General features: G+C 41.9%; 1 protein-coding gene across 30 annotated transcripts in view; it reads left to right on the top strand.

The window, feature by feature from the left end:
- Nucleotides 1–20,350, top strand: part of LOC135113069 (phosphatidylinositol 3,4,5-trisphosphate 3-phosphatase and dual-specificity protein phosphatase PTEN-like) — a 48,222-nt gene that overhangs the window by 605 nt on the left and 27,267 nt on the right. For 14 of the 30 annotated variants that reach the window (XM_064028013.1, XM_064028014.1, XM_064028012.1 and 11 more), the window contains exons 2-8: nt 7,798–7,927; nt 9,602–9,782; nt 10,265–10,372; nt 11,308–11,443; nt 12,129–12,301; nt 13,008–13,144; nt 14,089–14,490. In XM_064028013.1, coding sequence (XP_063884083.1) covers nt 7,798–7,927; nt 9,602–9,782; nt 10,265–10,372; nt 11,308–11,443; nt 12,129–12,301; nt 13,008–13,144; nt 14,089–14,490 — 1,267 coding nt within the window. Of the gene's footprint in view, nt 1–7,797; nt 7,928–9,601; nt 9,783–10,264; nt 10,373–11,307; nt 11,444–12,128; nt 12,302–13,007; nt 13,145–14,088; nt 14,491–16,470; nt 18,731–20,350 lie in introns of those variants that run through there. The other 16 variants (XM_064028033.1, XM_064028034.1, XM_064028035.1 and 13 more) reach the window with 3 other exon arrangements.

Consider the following 20,350-nt stretch of genomic DNA (forward strand, 5'->3'; position numbering starts at 1 on the left):
ACGGACGTTTTATTTATTTATTATTATTTATTTTCATTTTTGCGGTGCAGTGAAGTGTTTGGCGGGCATGTGAAGTGGTGTGGAGCTGATGTGGAGAAGTGAAGTGAAGGGGAAGTGGTTGAATGTGTCTGTACTTACCACTTGATCCATCTCACTTCAATATGTTTTTTTCTTTAATTATTTGTTCTCTTTTTTTTTTTTTTTTTGCCAAGTGAAGTGTTTGATGTGATGTGAAGTGATTTGGTGAGGTGAAGTGAAGGAGAAAGAGTAAAATGCATCAATTATTACCATCAGTTCTCCTAACATCCCCCTCACTTCAACTTCAAACTGCATTTTTTTATTATTCACCCTCATTTAGTTGTGAAGTGAAGTGTCTGGGGGAGAATGTGAGGCAGTGAAATGAAGAAAGGGTGAAATTATGTTTAACCTGATACTTTTCACTTCAATTATTTCCTCTCTTCAATTAATTCCCCTGGCGTTGTTTTATAAATGTCTTTTTTTTTTTATTATGAAGTGAACTGCCAATCAAGTGAAGTGCGTGTGCGGGGGCTGTGAAGTGCTCAGAAGATGGTGTGGTTTAGTGGAGATGAGGTGGAGGGGTGGAATTCCTCTTTAGTTTCCTCTGATCCATCTCACTTCAATTTCTATGGCTGCTTTTTCTTTAGTTTTTTCATTGTGCACTTAATTTCTTCTCTTCATTCACTCTTTCACTCTCCATTCACTCTCACTCTTCATTCATTCTCTTCATTCACTCACCCTTCATTCATTCTCTTCATTCACTGATATAAGCGTATGGTGTAAGTCATCTGACCCAACCCAACTTAGCATAGCGCAGCCGTTTGACCTATCAATAATAAGAATATAGTACTGTACATGTCTTCAATTTATTTTCCATTGCCGATATAGAAGCAGAGAAAAAAATTATCGTTATAACCTAACTTAACTGAGCCGGGCATACAGTCTCAGCTCAAAAAACCTTAGTAATTCAGTACAGTACATATATTTAATTTCTGTACATTATACCGATATCACTGGAAGGAGAAATTACATAACACAGTCTAACTTAACCTTAACCTAACCAACATATTGCACAGTCCCTTAACCTGAGAACCTTTTTGAATATAGTATCGTACATATATTTAATTTGTTTTCATTGCTGGTATAGATACAAAAAGAAAGTAATGAAGCTTAACCTAACCAAGCCGAGTGTACAGTCTCCTTGCTTATAAACCTTAAGAATGTAGTACCATGCATAAATTCAGCTTCTCTTTGTCATTACCGATATAAATGCAAGGAGAAAGTAACCCAGTCCAGTCTTTTGAGCCTAAGATGAGGTCTTGGGTGTGGCTGCCAAGTCCTGCATTGTTGTCACATCTCCCTGGACAGGCTGACGAGTGCCCCCCTATCACACTGTTAGCTGCGACATACTTTTTTATTAAGGCTGTACAATTTTATTAACCCTTTCACTGCCACACGGAAGAATTAGCAGCACCAGAGGCAATGTGTGAAGACTTTATAAGCATCTGCAAGAAAGTTATGGGTGAAAAAGAAGAGATTTTGCAATTTGTACCCAGTTTAAAGATTGGATGTTGCTGTAGGACAAGTGGAGATGTCTCAGAGTGATTGGTAATTAGGGAGAGATGTACCAAGTGACAGTCAAAGGGTTAATGACATACTATTTGAGAGTAAAAAAAAACACCTGCATATATTCCATTATTGCTGCCCAAGTGACCTTGATGCACGCTGCACCCGGTCATTCCTGGTCAGCCACCTGCTCTGGCGGTGTGTGTGAGAGATGTGACATCAGTGTGGACTAACCCAGCCACACCCAAGAACTCATCTTGGGCTTCAAAGACTATGAGCACAGTTAACTTAAACCTAGCCTTAAGAATTTAGTAGGCACTGAGAATATATTTAACTTATACATGTAATTTCCAGTGTGAATGCTGGGAGAAATTAACATAACCTAGCATATCATCTTGTAATCTAAATACCTTAGTAAGAATGTAGCAACGTACCTAATTCTCACTTCATAACAGTAACACGTCATATAGGGACAAAGTTTTGACTCCAAACTACTCCTGTCAATCCCAGCAAACAGCTCTAATGACTCACTTGGTTGTCTTGTCTCGTAAAATTGTTAAAATTACTATCTGGCTTGGCTTGACTGAGGCCCACATTCTGAAACACTTGGCTCTCTCACCACAACTATTTTTCAAGCCTACAGAGATGATGAGCTGGGTTCTCAAGACTGTTTTTCCTGTTAATGATATAGAAATCTTGTTAATCTATCACTAAAACCTAAAAAAAAACCCTTAAAAACCTGTGTATCTTCATCATAACCATTTTCAAAGGCCACAGAGGTGATTAGCCAGGTTCTCAAGACTGCTTCTCTGGTTAATAATGTAGAAATCTTGTTAGTCTGCCACTGGAACCTTAAAAAACACCCACAGAAACCAGTGTAACTTCATCTAAAGGCTTTTGAAAGTAGTGGAGAACTGTTTCAGAATATGTAACCTAACCTAACTCACCCCAGCCTAACTCAGCATGCAGCCTTAGAGTGGCTGTGCAGATTTAAATTTTTCAACATTGATAATGCATTTCTACTGAATATTTCCTTTATGTATGTATTTTTAGCAGTATTATGTGTATACTTTATGTGCATATAATGTTGGTCTTTCTTCCTTTCAGTCTTATAGAGATTTCACAGAATGATTTTCCGATATACGACTTACGCCAAGTTTCAGGACAAACCTGTTTTTTTTCTCTTTATTTTGCTATGTATTGTGAAGTAGAAGCGTCTTAAGAATTGCTATAATAGGAAGTGGCAATACAGGGACTGCCACGTGTAGGCCTGACAGCTTCTTGCAGCTCCTTCCCTTATTTTCTTACACGTAAATTGAACGCTGAAGAGACAAAGGTGCGAAATATTACGTGTCTGAAATATTTATGCCTGAAGGGAGATCAGATGCATGAGTTCAGTTTCTCAGGAGATGGGTGACTGGGTGACCGGGTGACTGACAGGCCTAAGATACGGTGCAGTGGTGTGTTTCCTGTCCATGTTGCTAGGAGGTTGCATGTAGGGATGTTGCCTAAACGTTTTGAATACCTAAAAGCTTGTCACGTGCAGGAGACGGGTGACTGGGTGAGCGAGTGAGTGACAGGGGAAAGATATGGTGGCGTAGGGTACTTCCTGTTGTTGTTGTTGCTAGGAGAGATGTTATCTGAAGGTTTGCTGTAGTGTTATCAAGGGAAGATTGTTTGTTTCCATCACTAGAACGCCCAACAAAATTTAAGTTTCTTCGCAGTGTTACCAAGGGAAGGCTGTCTTTTTGTGATACATGGAAGCACAACAAAATTTAACGTTTTCTTTTGCACTCATAGTCCTTCAGCCACCCTTTCATTCATCTCTACACAGTCCTGCATCTGGCACAGCACATTCACCAAAGACTAAAGGACAAGTGCCTGGTAGATATTGTAAAGTAATATACCTGTCACACTAATCCTATGGTAAATATTAACCTAAAGGCCATTTTTTCTTTACTTATTGGTCCCCATAGATTTACCCTAGAAGTACAAGCTTAATGAGAGATTTACCCTAGAAGTACAAGCTTAATGAGAGATTTACCCTAGAAATATAAGCTTTAAAATGACCTAGCATAAACAAATCAAACCATGCACTGAGTTAGTCTGCAAATTTACGAGCTGAGTAAATATTTCTTCGCAATTCTTAGCAAGTGAGAGAGAGGCAAAGGTCAAAGGTGAATGTTTATCACTGAGTACTGTGTGTTGTTTGATATGTGTGTGTGTGTGTGTGTGTGTGTGTGTGTGTGTGTGTGTGTGTGTGTAGGGGGGTATATTTAGACGTGACAGACAGACAGACAGATGGATGGATAGGTGGAGGTTTATTGGTGGCATTAAATTCTTGGTTATTTTATTTATTTTATTTTTTTTTACTTCAGTTTGTTTTGTTATTCCTTGTTTACTTATTTTTTTTTGTTTACTTCCATTTTTTCATATTCTTTATTACTCCAGTTTTTTTTTTATTCTTTGTTTACTTCAGTTTGTTTTGTTGTTCCATGTTTATTTAATTTTTTTTTGTTATTCTTTGTTTACTTCAGTTTTTTCATGTTCTTTTTTACTCCAGTTTTCGTTATTCTTTGTTTAGTTCAGTTTGTTTTGTTATGGCTGAGGATTTCTTCTTCTTTTCCTACACAGCAAAGAGTTCCTAATCTGGTTTAAAACGCCTTGACTTGATCCTCTCAGTAATCCTTCTGAAGTGTTGTCAGCACCTTCCTTTTGATCTCTCTCTCTCTCTCTCTCTCTCTCTCTCTCTCTCTCTCTCTCTCTCTCTCTCTCTCTCTCTCTCTCTCTCTCTCTCTCTCTCTCTCTCTCTCTCTCTCTCTCTCTCATAGCTTCAAGATGAATGAGGATGAAAATAAAAGAACAACACTAGTTTAACACACACACACACACACACACACACACACACACACACACACACACACACACACACACACACACACACACACACACACACACACACACACACACACTCAGTGAACTTTAAAACCACTCTCACTGCCTTATCTTGTTCTAACATTCTTTTCATTGCAACTAGTCACTTCCTCTCACCTGGCTGTGTAACCTAGTGGGCTTTCCCGAGTCTGAGGTACCAGGGAAGGAAGGCAGGGAAGGGCAGGCAGGGTGTAAGGGAATCCAACACTGTCACTGCTGCTGTGTTGATGAGCTGTCTCTCTCTCTCTCTCCATTGTACTTGTGAAGGCAGCAGGAGGGTGTCTGAACTGAGAGTCTTGGGTGTCTTCTTTGGGTGCTGTGTTAGGTTAGGTTTGGTTAGGTTAGGTTAGATTATATTTGATGTATAGATATTTTTGAGAAGGTACAGTGGTTTTTATTTATTTATTTTTTTTTTTTTGAGTATGTTATTTGTAGTTGTGAGTCTTTCTTTGGTAAATATTCTTCAGGTGCTGTTAGGTTAGGTTATAGTTACCTGTGTTTTTTTTTTTGGTTATTTGAATTGATCCTGTGTCTTTCCAGAGTGTACATCTTTCTTAGTTGTTTAGTTTAGTAATTTAGTTCTTATTATACTCTTCTCACTAATTTTTCTCCTAATAATCCTGTTCTTCATAGTTGTCTTGTGTTTTTCATTATTTAAATCCATCTTCTTTTCTTCCGTAGTCTATGTACAATTCCTTTTCTTATATAGTAATCTAATTCTTATCCTTGTCACAAACTCTCTTTCCTCTAATGTTAGTTTTGATTATTTAAATTCAGTTCACATTCTTGCACAGTCTATGTACAACACTCTTTATTTCTACCACCAACTAATCTTCTATTTCCTCTTCTTAATCACATCTTATCTCATTGCTGTGGTGGTATCTGCAAGGTGGCCAGGTGGTAGGAGAGAAGCCCTTGCCATCACTGAAGAGGAGGGGGGGTGGTTCCTCTTACTTGTCATAGAAACAGAAGAGAAACACTGTCACTTTTACTGTCTACATGCCCTTAGAGAATGGGAAGACAAGATTGTAAGGTATTTTCCCTTCTCGACGTTCAATTATCCCTCTCCTGCCCTTAGAGATATTTGTAAGACTCCTCTATATTGTCATGAACGCTTGATTATCTCTTACGCTCCCTGAGAAAATTTGAAAGATATGCTCCCGATTCTCCTGAGAGTGGGGAAAGTATAATACCACAAACAAGGTATATACTGGGAATCTTTGTAATAGGTGTAGTGTTAGTTGCTGAGTGGCGTGTTGTCAAATGAGGGTGTTGGTGGAAAAAATGTCGTGTTTGGCAGTAATTGTTTTGTCAGTCGTGGGATTATTTATTGTTGAAAGTGGTGAATAGATAAATGAATAGGAGTCTGTTGTTGAGGCCTTTGTGCTGTGGAGAAAATGTGTGTTTGGTCATTTGTTGTGGTGGTGGTGGTGGTGGTGGTGTAATAGTAGTGATGATAGTAAGAATGATACTGGTAAAAATAGTAATGATAAAAGTAACAACAATGATAATAACAACTATAGCAGCAATAACAGTAACAAAAACAAATCAGAACCAACACAGACACACACAAAAAAACAAACAAAACAAAACACATTAAAATACCACCACCACCACCCCATACACACACCTAGCCAGCATTTTACCAACACCAAACATTTTACCCTGGCCTCCTCTGTACCTCCCCTTTGAAGAGTGGAGTGCATGACCCCCCCCTGGTGGTAAAGGTTAGCGGCCCTGACAGGAGTCACTCAATGAATACTGGTGTGACCTTTGACCTAACACTGGCAGCTCCTCAGGTGAATTAGAGCAACAGGAGTATTTGTGTGGTGTGGGAGAGAGAGAGAGAGAGAGAGAGAGAGAGAGAGAGAGAGAGAGAGAGAGAGAGAGAGAGAGAGAGAGAGAGAGAGAGATTTGTCAGTGTTTTATTTTGGCTGTTAATCTTTTTCTGTGCTTTGATTCTTCTGTCGTAAAAACTCACTCATTTCTTTCTCTCACTTCTCTTTTCCTTCATTTATTCCTGCCCTCACATATCCTTGCATCCTTTAATCCTCCCCTCTCATCTCTTTTATTTATCTAATCCTCTCCTTCTCTTATTTCTTTCTCTCACATACTACAACACTTTAATCCTCTTCTCCCATTTCTTTCAAATACACTGACACTGTTCCTTTATTCCCTTATAATTTACCTTCTTGCCCCTACTGTATCTAGAGCATTATTACTTTCATCTATACTCTTCTTATTAAGTAACTCCCTTTAACCATCTTTTCCCTTTGGCCAGATCACCTTAAGGTTCATGTTCGGAAATGCTTTGCTCTCTCACAACGACTATTTTGAAAGGCCACAGAGACAATGAGCTGGGTTCTCAAGACTATTTCTCCCTCCAATAATGTAGAACTATAAAAACACACATGAAAACCCTATTTAATTTTACCATGACTATTTTCAAAGGCTGCAGAGATGATTAGCCAGGTTCTCAAGACTGTTTCTCCCTCCAATAATGTAGAAATCATGTTAATCTGCCACTAGAACCATAAAAACATCCTTAAAACCCTATATAACTTTATCACAGCTATTTTCAAAGGCTGCAGAGATGATTAGCTGGGCTCTCAAGGCTGTTTCTCCCTCCACTAATGTAGAAATCATGTTATTTGCCAACTAAAACCATAAAAACACCCTTGAAAACCTGTGTCACTTCAACCAAAGCCTTTGGAAAGCAGTGGACAGTGTATGGTCTTAGAAATAGGGTTACTGTCCCCTCAAACGCTCCCTACATTCCATCCCTTCATCTTTACTGGCACCATACCTGCACCTACACACCTGTACTACTCTTGCCTTCTCTCCCTTCCTTCCTTCCTTCCTTCCTCACTCACTGCAGGCTTGTTGGAAGTGACTTGACTTTGGATTGCTAGCCTGCCTATCGTTCTGTTCTCTGTAAAGTTTGTTGTATACGTACTTAGAGAAATGAGGAGAGGAGTAAATGTGTAAGATTTTTGAAGTGTGTTATGTTGTTGTGGGTAATTTTGTGTTCTGTTTGTGATTTGTTTGTTGCATGTTGCTGTAATAACACACACAAACTAACACTTCTAAAAAACACACCCAAACACACACAAACACACCCAAACAAACACAGAAACACACACACAATTGCACAAACACACAGCCCCTACCATCCCCCCACAACCTAACTTAGCCCACCTACCACACCCACCCACCCCAACCAATCACAAAAGCCCACAAGACCCTGCCGGCTGCTTTCCTTAACATTCCCGTTGCCAGACATCACAGAGAGGCTCATTGCTATGGGATTTCCCGCCCAGAAGCTGGAAGGGGTGTACCGCAACCACATTGATGATGTGTCTCGTTTCCTGGAGGAGAGACACAAGGACCACTACCGAATATATAATCTGTGAGGAGTGTGTCTGTATGTGTGTGTGTGTGTTGTGCCAGTTTATCTTTCTTCAATGAGTGTTCTTATGGATGAAATTAAAAGATAAGAGTGAATGAATGAGTGTGTTTGTATGTGTGTTTGTGTGTCATTGTGCATGTTTGTGAGTGAGAGAGGAAGGGCGTCAGTGTTTGTACGTGTGTATGTTTCTGAGTGTGAGAGAGAGAGAGAGAGAGAGGGAGAGGGAGGGTGTCAGTGTTTGTTTGTGTGTATGTGTGTATGTTTGTGAGTGAGAGAGGAAGGGAGTCGGTGCTTGTATGTGTGTGTGTGTGTGTGTGTGTGTGTGTTTGTATTAGTGAGAAATGAGTCGATGTTTGGTGAGTGTATGAGTGTATGTGCCAGTTTGTATGTATGTATGTTTGTATGTTTGTTTAAAATATGTATTTCTGCTATTTTGTATTTTTTTGTCTATCTCCCTCTCACTTTTATTTTTTTTGTTATTCTTTTTTTCTTTTTCTTTCTTTCTTTCTTTCTTTCTTTCTTTCTTTCTTTCTTTCTTTCTTTCTTTCTTTCTTTCCAACCCTTTCAGTTCATTTGTTGCTCCATTTCCTTCCTTTCTCCTCCTCCTCCTCCTCCTCCTCCTCCTCCTCCTCCTCCTCCTCCTCCTCCTCCTCCTCCTCCTCCTCCTCCTCCTATCCTCATCTTCCCTTTAATACTTTTTTCTCTCCTTCCACTCTCTTGTTCCTCTCTTTCCTTCCTCTCTCTCTCTCTCTCTCTCTCTCTCTCTCTCTCTCTCTCTCTCTCTCTCTCTCTCTCTCTCTCTCTCTCTCTCTCTCTCTCTCAACAGTGAAATGATGTATTTATTCACTTACTCCTTCCCTTTCCTTCCTTCCTTCCCTTTCCTTCCTTCCTTCCTTCCTTCCTTCCTTCCTTCCTTCCCTTTCCTTCCTTCCTTCCTTCCTTCCTTCCTTCCTTCCTTCCTTCCTTCCTTCCTTCCTTCCTTCCTTCCTTCCTTCCTTCCTTCCTCCCTTTCTCTCTTTCTCCCTTCCTTCCCTCCTTCCTTCCTTCCTTCCTACAGCAGTGAAAGATTTAGTGTACTAGTTTTCTCTCTCTCTCTCTCTCTCTCTCTCTCTCTCTCTCTCTCTCTCTCTCTCTCTCTCTCTCTCTCTCTCTCTCTCTCTCTCTCTCTCTCTCTCTCTCTCTCTCTCTCTCTCTCTCTCTCCTTCATTCATTGCCTCTGTCTCTCTTTCCCTCCTTCAGTAAAAGATTTAATTTGCTGGTTCTCTCTCTCTCTCTTCCTCTCCTTTTCCACGTCTCTTCCTCGTTCCATTTGGCTCACTCACTCCCTCTTGTTTTCTCCCCTTCCCTTTCTCCTTCCTTTTCTCCTCTCATTTCCCTCATCTTTCTAACTCTCTTCTTCCTCTTTTTCTTCTGCAGGAGTGAAATGTTACTGATTCCTACACTACTTCAGTCTCTCATCTCTTTCCTTCATCCTTTCCTTCCTTCCTTGTCTTTCTACCTCTCTTCTTCCTTCTTTCCTTCTGCAGGAGTGAAATGTTACTGATTCTTATGCTCCTTTGGTCTCTCATCTCCCCTTCCTTCATCCTTTCCTTCCTTCCCTCGTCTTTCTAACTCTCTTCTTCCTCCTTTCCTTCTCCTACTGGTTCCTACACTCACTCTCTGTCCCTCCTGCAGATGTTCAGAGCGGAACCGTTCGTACGACGAGTCACGTTTCCACAACAGAGTGCGCACCTTCCCCTTCGCGGACCACAACCCACCGCCCCTCATAGACATCCAGCCACTCTGCAACGACATTGGCAAGTGGCTCTCCCAGGACCAGAAGAATGTGGCAGTGGTGCATTGCAAGGCCGGCAAGGTATCTGGCTATGTTTACCTGGTCGTGTTTTGCAGGTGGATGCGTGGGGAAGGGGTGTAGGTGTGACTGTGTGGGGGAAGGTGTGTGGCTGTGTGGGTGTGTGGGGAGGTGTGTCTGTGTTTACGTGTGGGTGTGGTGCTTGTTGTGGGTGCTTGTGTATGTGTGTAGAGAGGTGTTTGTATGGAGAATGGGTGTCTATATGTGTGTGTGTGTGTGTGGAGGGGTGTAGTTGTATGTATTTGTCACTTCCTCTCATCCACGCCACCTCTGTCGCTCTCTCACTCACACCACCTCCCTTACTTATCCTAGTTTACACCACTCTGTCACCCTCTCATTAACCATTCCTATCAATCTCACACCACCTCTCTTATCCTCACTTACACTACTTAGACACTCCATCCCACCACTCCCATTACTAGTGTACTATCTCACTGTTAACCCCTCTTACCTGCCCTCCTCTAACCCCTCTCGCTTCTCCGCAGGGCCGCACAGGAGTCATGATCTGCTGCTACCTCCTCCACTGCCACTACACTCGCCTGGCGCAGGAGGCTCTTGACTTCTACGGGGACAAGAGAACCTTTGACAGAAAAGTACGTGAGGTGTGGGCCGGTGAAGGTCGCTGAGAGGGGAGGTTTTGCCAGTCTTAAGGCGGTGGTGTCGGTTTATATGTGCGTGTGTCTGTGGCTGGATTTTGTAAGTTTTGTTTTTATTTTTTAGTGTGTTTGGCTATTGGTCAGTTAAGAGTTTGTGAGAGAAGGTGTTTTTATTTTTTAGTGTGCTTGTGTATTGGTCAGTTAAGAGTTGTGGAGGGAAGGTGTGGTTGGTTTATATTGAGCTTTAGTTGGGGGTTGGGTGTGTATATATCTATCTACCTATTTTGTAACCTGTTTGTGGTTTCAGTGCATTGAGTCTGGCTTGCTGTGTTCTGTAAAATCCCTTCTGTCTTCTTCAGCACCACTATACGCCTCTCCTCCTCCTCCTCCTCCTCCTCCTCCTCCTCCTCCTCCTCCTCCTCCTCCTCCTCCTCCTCCTCCTCCTCCTCCTGTATATTAAATATGTGAGGCATCAGTAACAGTCACAAAAAGAAGATATGTTAGTCTTTTATTGGGTTTAAGGAAGGTATTATGGGTGTGTGTGTGTGTGTGTGTGTGTGTGTGTGTGTGTGTGTGTGTGTGTGTGTGTGTGTGTGTACCTTTTTGTAATTTTTTGAAATTTATTTATTTATTTTTTTAGTGTAAAATTTTAGGTGAAGAAGTACTAGCTATTTATTGAGTTCATGGATGTTGTTGTTGGTTGTGCCGTTTATCATTTGTCTTTACATATTTACATTGCATTGAGTTTAGCTTGTAATGTTCTGTTCCGTTTAGATCCTTCAAATTGAGATAAGTACATTGTTTGTGTTTCACTTTTTTAATACTGTGCTATTATTACTTTTTTTTTAATACTATAAACATTTGCAGTAAACGCAGCATTTGGTAATTGAATTCTCTCTCTCTCTCCCACTCTCCCTCTCTCTCTCTCTCAGGGTGTGACGATCCCCAGCCAAAGACGCTATGTGGAATACTATGCCAAACTAGTCAGTTCCAATTTTAACTATAACCCACCTTATGTGCGACTGCGGGAGGCACGCATGACCCCACCCCTCTCCAGCGTCAACTCAGGTATGTGTGTGTGTGTGTGTGTGTGTGTGTGTGTGTGTGTGTGTGTGTGTGTGTGTGTGTGTGTGTTTATTCTTCTATTATTTATTAGATACCTTTCTCCTTAATTTTTTTCTCTATCCTCTTTGTGGTTGTTGTGCTTCTTATTTTCACAGTTTCTTTGCTTAATTTTCCCCCCTCATGCGTCTTTCGTTCTCTTGTCCTCAGTGTCACTCTTGCATTATTTACTTCTTGTTGTCTCGTTACTTACTTTTCTTCTTATTTTGTCTTTCTTTCTATCTTCATCAAATTTGGTATATGTATTTCCTAGTTATTCTTGTTCCATTTACTTATTATTCAGTTTCCTTATTTTTTCTCTCTACGTATTTTAAATCCATCAGTCTTTCCTTTATTTACGAACCATCTTCCTTTCTTTTATTCCCTTTCATCCGTCTTACTTTTATTAATTATCCTTTACCTCTCCTCTTTGTCTCCTTGATTTTCCTTATTTTTCTCTCTCTACATTAAATCTTTCAGTCTATCCTTTATTCACCTATCACTTCCCTACTTTTATTTTACCTGTCTTCCTAATCATCCCTATTCATCTCCCTTTAAACATAAAACACCTCAAATCTACCACTCCTTTTATTTACCCAACACGTAGCATTGTAACCCACCTGTACCACTTCCCTACCCCTCCCCAACTCAGAGGTGTACCTGGTGGTGAGCTCCCACACCAACAAGAAAGGGTATAGCACGCAGGTGTGTGAGGTGAAGAAGGGGAAGGAGGCACTGCACCTGCTGGTCAAGGAGGAGGTAGCAAGACCCATCTCAGGGGACATCAAGATTGAACTCAAAAGGACCAACTTTGTCAGGCGAACGGTGAGTCTTGGGGAGAGAGAGAGAGAGAGAGAGAGAGAGAGAGAGAGAGAGAGAGAGAGAGAGAGAGAGAGAGAGAGAGAATAACAACACAAGGAAGTTATTGAAATTCTAGAGAAAAATGGACAAGAAGAAAGAGGAAAGAAATTGAAGGTTAGGAAAAGGGTGCAAGAGAGAGAGAGAGAGAGAGAGAGAGAGAGAGAGAGAGAGAGAGAGAGAGAGAGAGAGATTAATGGACCAACTGTTGTTAAAATGTGTGTGTGTGTGTGTGTGTGTGTGTGTGTGTGTGTGTGTCATTCTATCTCTTTATATTTTTTCAGTTCTTATATACCAAGCCAGCAAGCCAGTCAAGGTACCCCACTCACACACACACACACACACACACACACACACACACACACACACACACACACACACACACACACACACACACACACACACACACACACACACACACACTTATCCCCTCGTAGCCTTTCACTCTTTACATCTGACACTATTATTCTCTTTTCTAGTTTACTGTCTTCCATTTGATCTATGCATAACCTAACCTAACCTCACCTCACCTAATCTAAGCCCAAACTCACCTAACTTAACCTAAACCCAATGTAACCTAACCTAACCTAACCTAACCACACGTAGCTTCACCTCACCTAAACCCAACCCAACCGAACCTAACCTAATCTTTCCCCCTCTGTCCGTGCTGCAGGATAAGCTGTTTAGTGCCTGGCTCAACACACACTTCATCTTTGAGGAGGGCAAGAAGGTCACAAATGGCTTTGAAATCATTGCGTCTGACCAGAGCAACCACAACACCTGCGGCCCTCACCAGATTACTCGGCAAAGGTGTGTGTGTGTGTGTCTGTGTGTCTGTGTGTCTGTGTGAGAGGCAGACAGAGAGACAGAGAGACATAGAGAATAATAATGCTTGCTTATCTATATGAGTGAGAGACAGGGTAGTGATGGTTGTCTGTGTGAAGGTAATGATGTTTGTTTGTCTGTGTGTGCACGTGTGAGTGAGTGTTTGGTAGACAGACAGACAGAGAGATAGGATAATGATGTTTGATTGGTTTATAGAAGAGAGAGAGAGAGAGAGAGAGAGAGAGAGAGAGAGAGAGAGAGAGAGAGAGAGAGAGAGAGAGAGAGAGAGAGAGAGAGAGGGGGGGGGGGGGAGCAATGTTAGGCTCGTCTGTACTTGTGTCTAATCCTTTTCTCATTCTTCTAGAGAGAGAGAGAGAGAGAGAGAGAGAGAGAGAGAGAGAGAGAGAGAGAGAGAGAGAGAGAGAGAGAGAGAGAGAGAGAGAGAGAATGCATTAAGGTTCTGATATGGAAATGTTTCACAAATTAGAAGGTGAGAATGAAGAGAGGAGAGAGGAGGAGGAGATGGTGATGAAAGCTTAGAGAAGAAGGTGAATGAGTAAAAGAAGAAGGAAGAGGAGGAATAGAAGAATGAGGAAAGAGGAAATAATGATAAGAGTAAGAGAAGGAGGAGGAGGAGAAGAATCAGGAGAAAAAACAGAAGGAGGAGGAGGAGAAGAAGAACTAGTGTGATGATAGAATTGTGATGATGACAAGTCAGGAGGAGGAGGAGGAAGAAGAAGAGGAAGAGGAGGAGGAGGAGAAGGTAGAAGAAGAAGAGGAAGAGTATAACAGTACTAGTCATCCGAACCACATCCTAACCTTACAATGTACCAAACAACTTAAGCTTTCACCCCCTGTACTACCACCACCACCACCACCACCCTGAGCCCGTCCCCTTCACCCCCTCACCCCCTCAACCCCCACGACAGATGGGGCGGGGCGGGATGGGGAGGCGGGCGTGTCAGTGAGCGCGTGTGTGTCAATCCGTGCAGGAGCAACAGTTTTCGGGCGTCGAACAAGTCGGAGGGACACAGACACAGACGGCAGGAGTCAGCGGAGGGGCGGGCGGCTCTGTCGGGGCTCGGGGGTGGGGGCATGGACCAGCACCCACCCCGAGAACCCCGCCGGAGGAACAGAGTGGCCGGGGAGAGCAAAAGTTTGCCAACTGGTCACCTCACATGCTTAGCGGCACAGGAAGACTGGCACCCACTACCTCCGCCGCAGCCCCCGCCACCCTCCCCTGGTGATGCCAGCCCCCCACCACACCTCCGCCACGCCAGGCAGGACAGCCGCCACCGCCGCCGCCACCACACCCAGCATCAGCATCTTCCGTAAGGGGTCATGCATGGAGTGTGTTTATGGGCTGTGTTCTGAAATGCCTCTGGCTGCACTACTACTTTCAAAAGGTTCTAGGTGATGTTACATGGGTTTTCAGGGGTGTTTTTATGGTTCTTGTGGCAGATGAACAAGATATCTACATTATGAACAGGAGAAACACTCTTGAGAACCTGGCTAATCATCTCTGCAGCCTTTGAAAATAGTATCGGTGACAGAAAGAAAGAGCAAAGTGTTTCTAATTACTGGCCCTGTGTGTGTGTGTGTGTGTGTGTGTGTGTGTGTGTGTGTGTGTGTGTGTGTGTGTGTTTGTTGAGGGTTTGGGGCTCACCATGTCACCTGCCTCAACCTTGTCTGGCTTCTTTACACCTGTCCTTGCACCTGTCTAGTTGAAGGGCATCTCATTGGCTTTCTACACCTGTCCACTGCACTTGTTTAACTTAGTGTGTCACCAGGATTGAAGCACCTATGAGTACTTTTGGGTTCTGGCACCTGTAACCCCCAGTGGTGCCTTTGTCAGGTAGGAATGTGTAAGGCACTCAGTATCAGAACAAAAGGGAAGTTGCCAGTAATCAGTAGGCCTATGGTTACAAAGTTTGCCTATAATAGCTAACCTTTCTTCTTTTTTCTATTTTATTCTGTTTACTTTTTTCTTTGAGTGGCTTATTTTAGGTGTAAGTGCTTCTAACACTGAATGCCTAATGTGTGGTACTTATCTTCCCCTACTTTGTTTTTCCTCCTGTGCTGGCCGGGGCATATTTGTGTGTGGCTAGCTGGGTCAGTTTGCCATGTCCCTGAGTCATATTGGGGGAAGGGTGTGGCAGTTTATCTGTATCTTAACATCCAAGTTCTTTCGTCTCCAATTTTGTTGCTTTGCCCTCCCTTATAAGTTACAATTGAGGGGAAGATAAAGTTGAAAAATGATTAAAGTAAGACTAGAAAGTAGATATTTGGATCATTATCTATTCAGTAATATAGAAATGTATCATCGAAATATCTATTCATGCGACTTCTTTTAACTTCCTCCAAGGGGCAGCCACAGTAGGAGTCTTCGTCTCTTCCTCTCCTTACACTTCTCTTACGTATCTTTACCCTCCTTATACCAGCCACTTGTCTTGTCTCCTGTTTTCCTTTCTTGTAATTACGACAAGAGATAGAGAGAGAGAGAGAGAGAGAGGGAGGACATGAGATTGAGACAGGAGAATGCCCTTCCTTCTTTCTCTCTTGCTAGTACTACTACAAGAGAGAAAAAGAGGTGGAGAATTCATTTCCTCCATCTCTTGCCAGTACTCTTACATGGCAGGGAAAGAGAGGACAGGAGATGAAGGTTGATAGATAATACATTTCTTTCTCTCTCTCTTGCTAGTAGTACTACAAGAGAGCTGGAAAGGGAGGAGAGTTAGACTGCTGATATTGATCTTATTCTTGTTTCTCTCTAGTTTTGTTTCTGTAGGGAGGCTGGAATGAGGTTTGGTGATGGGTGAGCCTCTATCCCCCATCCCTTGCTCCTCTCCTCTCCCCGTCTCCTCGTCCTATACCCCAGACTGTTGCCCTTTGCCTCCCTCGTCTTCTCCCATTAACTCTGCGCTCCTCCCTGCCATGAATTGTCTCGGTTTTGAATACTAATATTGTCTTTGTCTTAGCAAGCTTCCTTCTGTTCATTCCCTCTGTCCTTCCCTTTTATTCTGAATCCCCCTCTGCCTCCCTCCCTGATTGTTATCTATCCTTCCCAGTCAACTTCATCTTCACTGTCCCCACCACCATCACCACCACCACCACCAAAGCACACCCCTTGTACCTTCCCCTCCCCGGCATCCCCCACTCTCCTGCTGTGAAAGTGTGCAGAATACAAAGAGAGTAAATGTAACATTGGCAGCAATAAAGCTACAGACTGATGTATGCAAAGCTACAGACTGATGTATGCCAGGAAGATGCTGCTTTCTTGGATAAAAGAAATGAGTGGTTTTCATTCACAGTCGTTGTGAAGTGACAGGATTGATGGCGGGTGTTTCTGGCCCCCTGAGGAGAGACACCAGTGAGTGCAGGACTGTGCCTGACGCTGACTCAAGGCTGTACAAGTACACAGTGCAGGTGAATCACAGTTTATGAATGATTTACATTCCTTACAAATGAAAATCAAAATTAAGCATAGATTAAAAAAAATGTTTTCATTTAATGTTTTCTTCACATTTTTCTTTTCTTTTATTTCATCTTTCGTTCATAAGTGCAAAATCAATATTTGGAAATTATGCAAGACAAAATTAAAATTTTACAGTTAACATTTTATAATCTGAAATTATTTAATTTGTAACTTTGAGGATTCTAAATTGAACATTTGTAAATTAATCTTCACCTGTGTCTTGTACTTGTATTGGATTAGAAGAGAAGGCAATAGTGCAGTGTATAGATGTGTTAATGAAAAGTAAACAGAAGAGGTGGTTGACTGGTAACAGTCTTGGTGCTGCAGCAGCAGTGGTCTTACCATTGTAAAATTATTGGTATGAGTAGAAATTTCTACTTGCTGTCATTAGAAACCATGTTTGTTTGCTTCATCTCCTTCAAGAGGAAATGAATGCCAGCTTTAGCTTACTGCCTTCACAGAGTAGCAAACATTGCCAAAGCCACTGCAAACTCTGTGTGAAGAGTAAAGTGAGAAGAACTGTTCTGTCAAGCTCTGCTGGAAACAGTGATGTGGTGAAAAAAGTCCAAACCAGGAGTATGTGAACTGTGTGATGTCCTGTGGTGTCCCAAGGAGGTGTTGCCATGAGAGAGAGAGAGAGAGAGAGAGAGGGAGGGAGGGAGAGACTCGCTCACTTGTTCACTTACACATGCTTACTTACCTGGCATCACCTCCAAGGGTCCAAACATATGGCAGCATCACAACCGACTCGTGCTTGTCTCGCACTGTTGTAGAGACACGCACGGTGTTCCTGAGGGCATCTGGAGAGCCCTGTGCTGTAATCCCAACACACACACACACTGTCACAGAAGAGAGAGGGGATGCTCAACTATTATTCATCAAAAAAACAAAACTATACATCTATGGAGTACTTCCCCCACAGCCACACATTAGCCAGCCCTGCCAGCCCTTGCCCCAGTACCAAACTATAAGGCTATATTTGAGGAGAAGAGGGGAGGCTCAAATATTAATGTAAAAAACTCAGCTGCACATCTACTGAATACCTCCCCCACAGCCACACATTAGCCAGCCCTGCCAGCCCCTTGCCCCAGTATCAGATTATAAGGCTATATTTGAGGGGAACTTTATACACATCCTACCCTTCACAGCTGCCCCATCCTTGGTTCCTTTGCCTTTCCTTCCAGCACCCAGAGTTAATAAATACTATTACCTTCCGAGTGGGCTGCCCTTCAAAGCCCCATCAGGCCCCATCACAGCCACCTTGTTAGAAGACATATAGGTTGACTAATGATGTTTTTTTATCACCATCTGCTAACGTAACATAGCTTCCCGTCCCTTGCATGGCGTTAAGACTTGGCTTGAACGCTTCACACTTGCCTGATGCTGCCAAATGTAATGTAGTGCGACTCCTCCCTGTTTTGCTCCCTTTGCTGCCCTCCATTGATACTGAAAGGTGATAGACAGGGTTGCAATGCAGTACAGTACCATACCACCTACTTACTCCACCACCACCCACCCCCCCATTGTCCCCAGTAAGGCACCAGTAATATTTGATCATTCCCACCTCGCACTGTAGGGTTTGTCCTCTTGTATGCTTTCACATACGCACGTGCACAGGTTTACAGGCCTTGTGTGTGTACGTGTGTGCGTTTTTCGAGGTATTTTGCTGTGTGTGACTTTGATTTGTATGTATGTTTGTTATATTGTCTTCCTCCTCCTCCTCCTCTTCCTTGTCTTCCTCCTGCTTGATTTTGAAGGAGGGGGATGGAGAGAGAGAAAAAGAGGAGGAGGTGGATTAGTTTAGTTTAGTCATGTGTGGGGCAGCTTTGTGTGTATGCGTATGTGTGTGTGTCCATGTGTGCGCCATAACAAACACGATTTGGAGCTGGAATTTTTTGTTTTTCTCATGAATAGATTCTGTTTTTGGTGAGTTTGGGAGTGAGAAGTGGTGTTTTGGGATTCACATTGGCAGTGTTAGTTTGCTTGGAGATGGCTGGCTTTGTGTGGCTGGCTGGGTGGTGACTGGAATGGAGCTTATATCAACTGTGGTGTTGGTGTGTTGTGGAGAGCCTTATGTGGGCCTGAGAGAGAGAGAGAGAGAGAGAGAGAGAGAGAGAGAGAGAGAGAGAGAGAGAGAGAGAGAGAGAGAGAGAGGGGGGGGAATATTGCTTTTGTAATATAATTCTTGTTCCTGTTATTATTACCTGTTCAGTTTTTTGCTTTGTCTGTTCAGTGATAAGAGTGTGTGTGTGTGTGTGTGTGTGTGTGTGTGTGTGTGTGTGTGTGTGTGTGTGTGTGTGTGGTGCTTTGCCTGGGCTGCCTCACATGGGATTACTGGCCGGATATTTAGATAGATAGGTTATTATTATTGTTATTATTATTATTATTATTATTATTATTATTATTATTATTATTATTATTATTATTATTATTATTATTATGAAAGGTATTGCTTCTACGCATGGCGAAATTCACCTTGTCAGAATAATTGTGTAGTTTTTTAAAATGTAATGCCACATTGTGTAATAGTAATGATGATACTAACTGGAATAACAGTGTCAGTGATACTAGAAAGCAGGAGCAAGACATTAATGTATATTGTGGAGACATAAACCCCATTGCCTCCTTAACACGACACAGATGACACACTAGCATATCAAAGCGTGTGATTTATTAAGGCACTTTAAACACAGATACACTCACATATCTTAGCTAGTGTATGATTGATTAACTCTTTCAATTATGCATGAGACAATTGCCACCACAATATGAAGTGTACAAAATCTTTATAACCATTCCCAAGAAAGCTATGAGTGAAAGGAATAGATTTTGCAGCTTCTACCCAGTATAAAGATTGGATGATAGCTAGTGTATGATTTATTAATCCTCTCAGTTATACACAAAACAATTACCACCACAATATGAATTGTACAAAATCTTTATAACCATTCCCAAGAAAGCTATGAGTGAAAAGAATAGATTTTGCAATTTCTACCCAGTGTAAAGATTGGATGTGGCTGTAGAACAAGTAGAGGTGTTTCAGAGCGATTGGTGATTAGGGAAAGGTGTAGCAAGTGACAATCATAGGGTTAAGATTATTTAAAATCAAACACACACACACACATACACACACACATAGAGCACAGAATTTTTTTGAGGATACATTGTGTAGATGGAGTGAGGAAGGCGCAATGTAGTGTAGTGTGTGCGAAGATTGACACTTGAGAGCACTGTTGGGGAGGTTGGTGTCACAGAATTAATAATGTAGAGTCTCCTCCTCCCACTTGCTTGATTTTGTAGCAACACACTTGAAGTATATTTAGTTATGTTTTATTTTTGTATGCAAGCTTATTTTTTTTATTTATTTATTTTTTTGTGTTGTGTGTTTGAATTTTATATTAGTTTTCTTTTTTTCTTTTTTTTTTTAGGTTTTTATAGTTGTGTTTTTGTATGCCATATTTACTAATTTTTTTGCATGTGTGTGTGTGTGTGTGTGTGTGTGTGTGTAGGTGAGAGAGAGAGGAGGGGGTGAGGTATGTAATAGGTATCTTGTTTTATTCAGTCTTTGCTTTATTTTCATTGTTTTTGTAAAGTGTGGTATAAAAGCACAGGTGATTGTGGGTTTAGTGAATGTTTGTTGAAATCAGGTATACAGTAATTTTATAATTTTACTGATTTAAGAATGCTGAATTGGCCAGTGCATATAGAAATATAAA

The sequence above is a fragment of the Scylla paramamosain genome, chromosome 25 (genome assembly GCF_035594125.1).
Source record: "Scylla paramamosain isolate STU-SP2022 chromosome 25, ASM3559412v1, whole genome shotgun sequence".
NCBI classification, from domain to species: domain Eukaryota; kingdom Metazoa; phylum Arthropoda; class Malacostraca; order Decapoda; family Portunidae; genus Scylla; species Scylla paramamosain.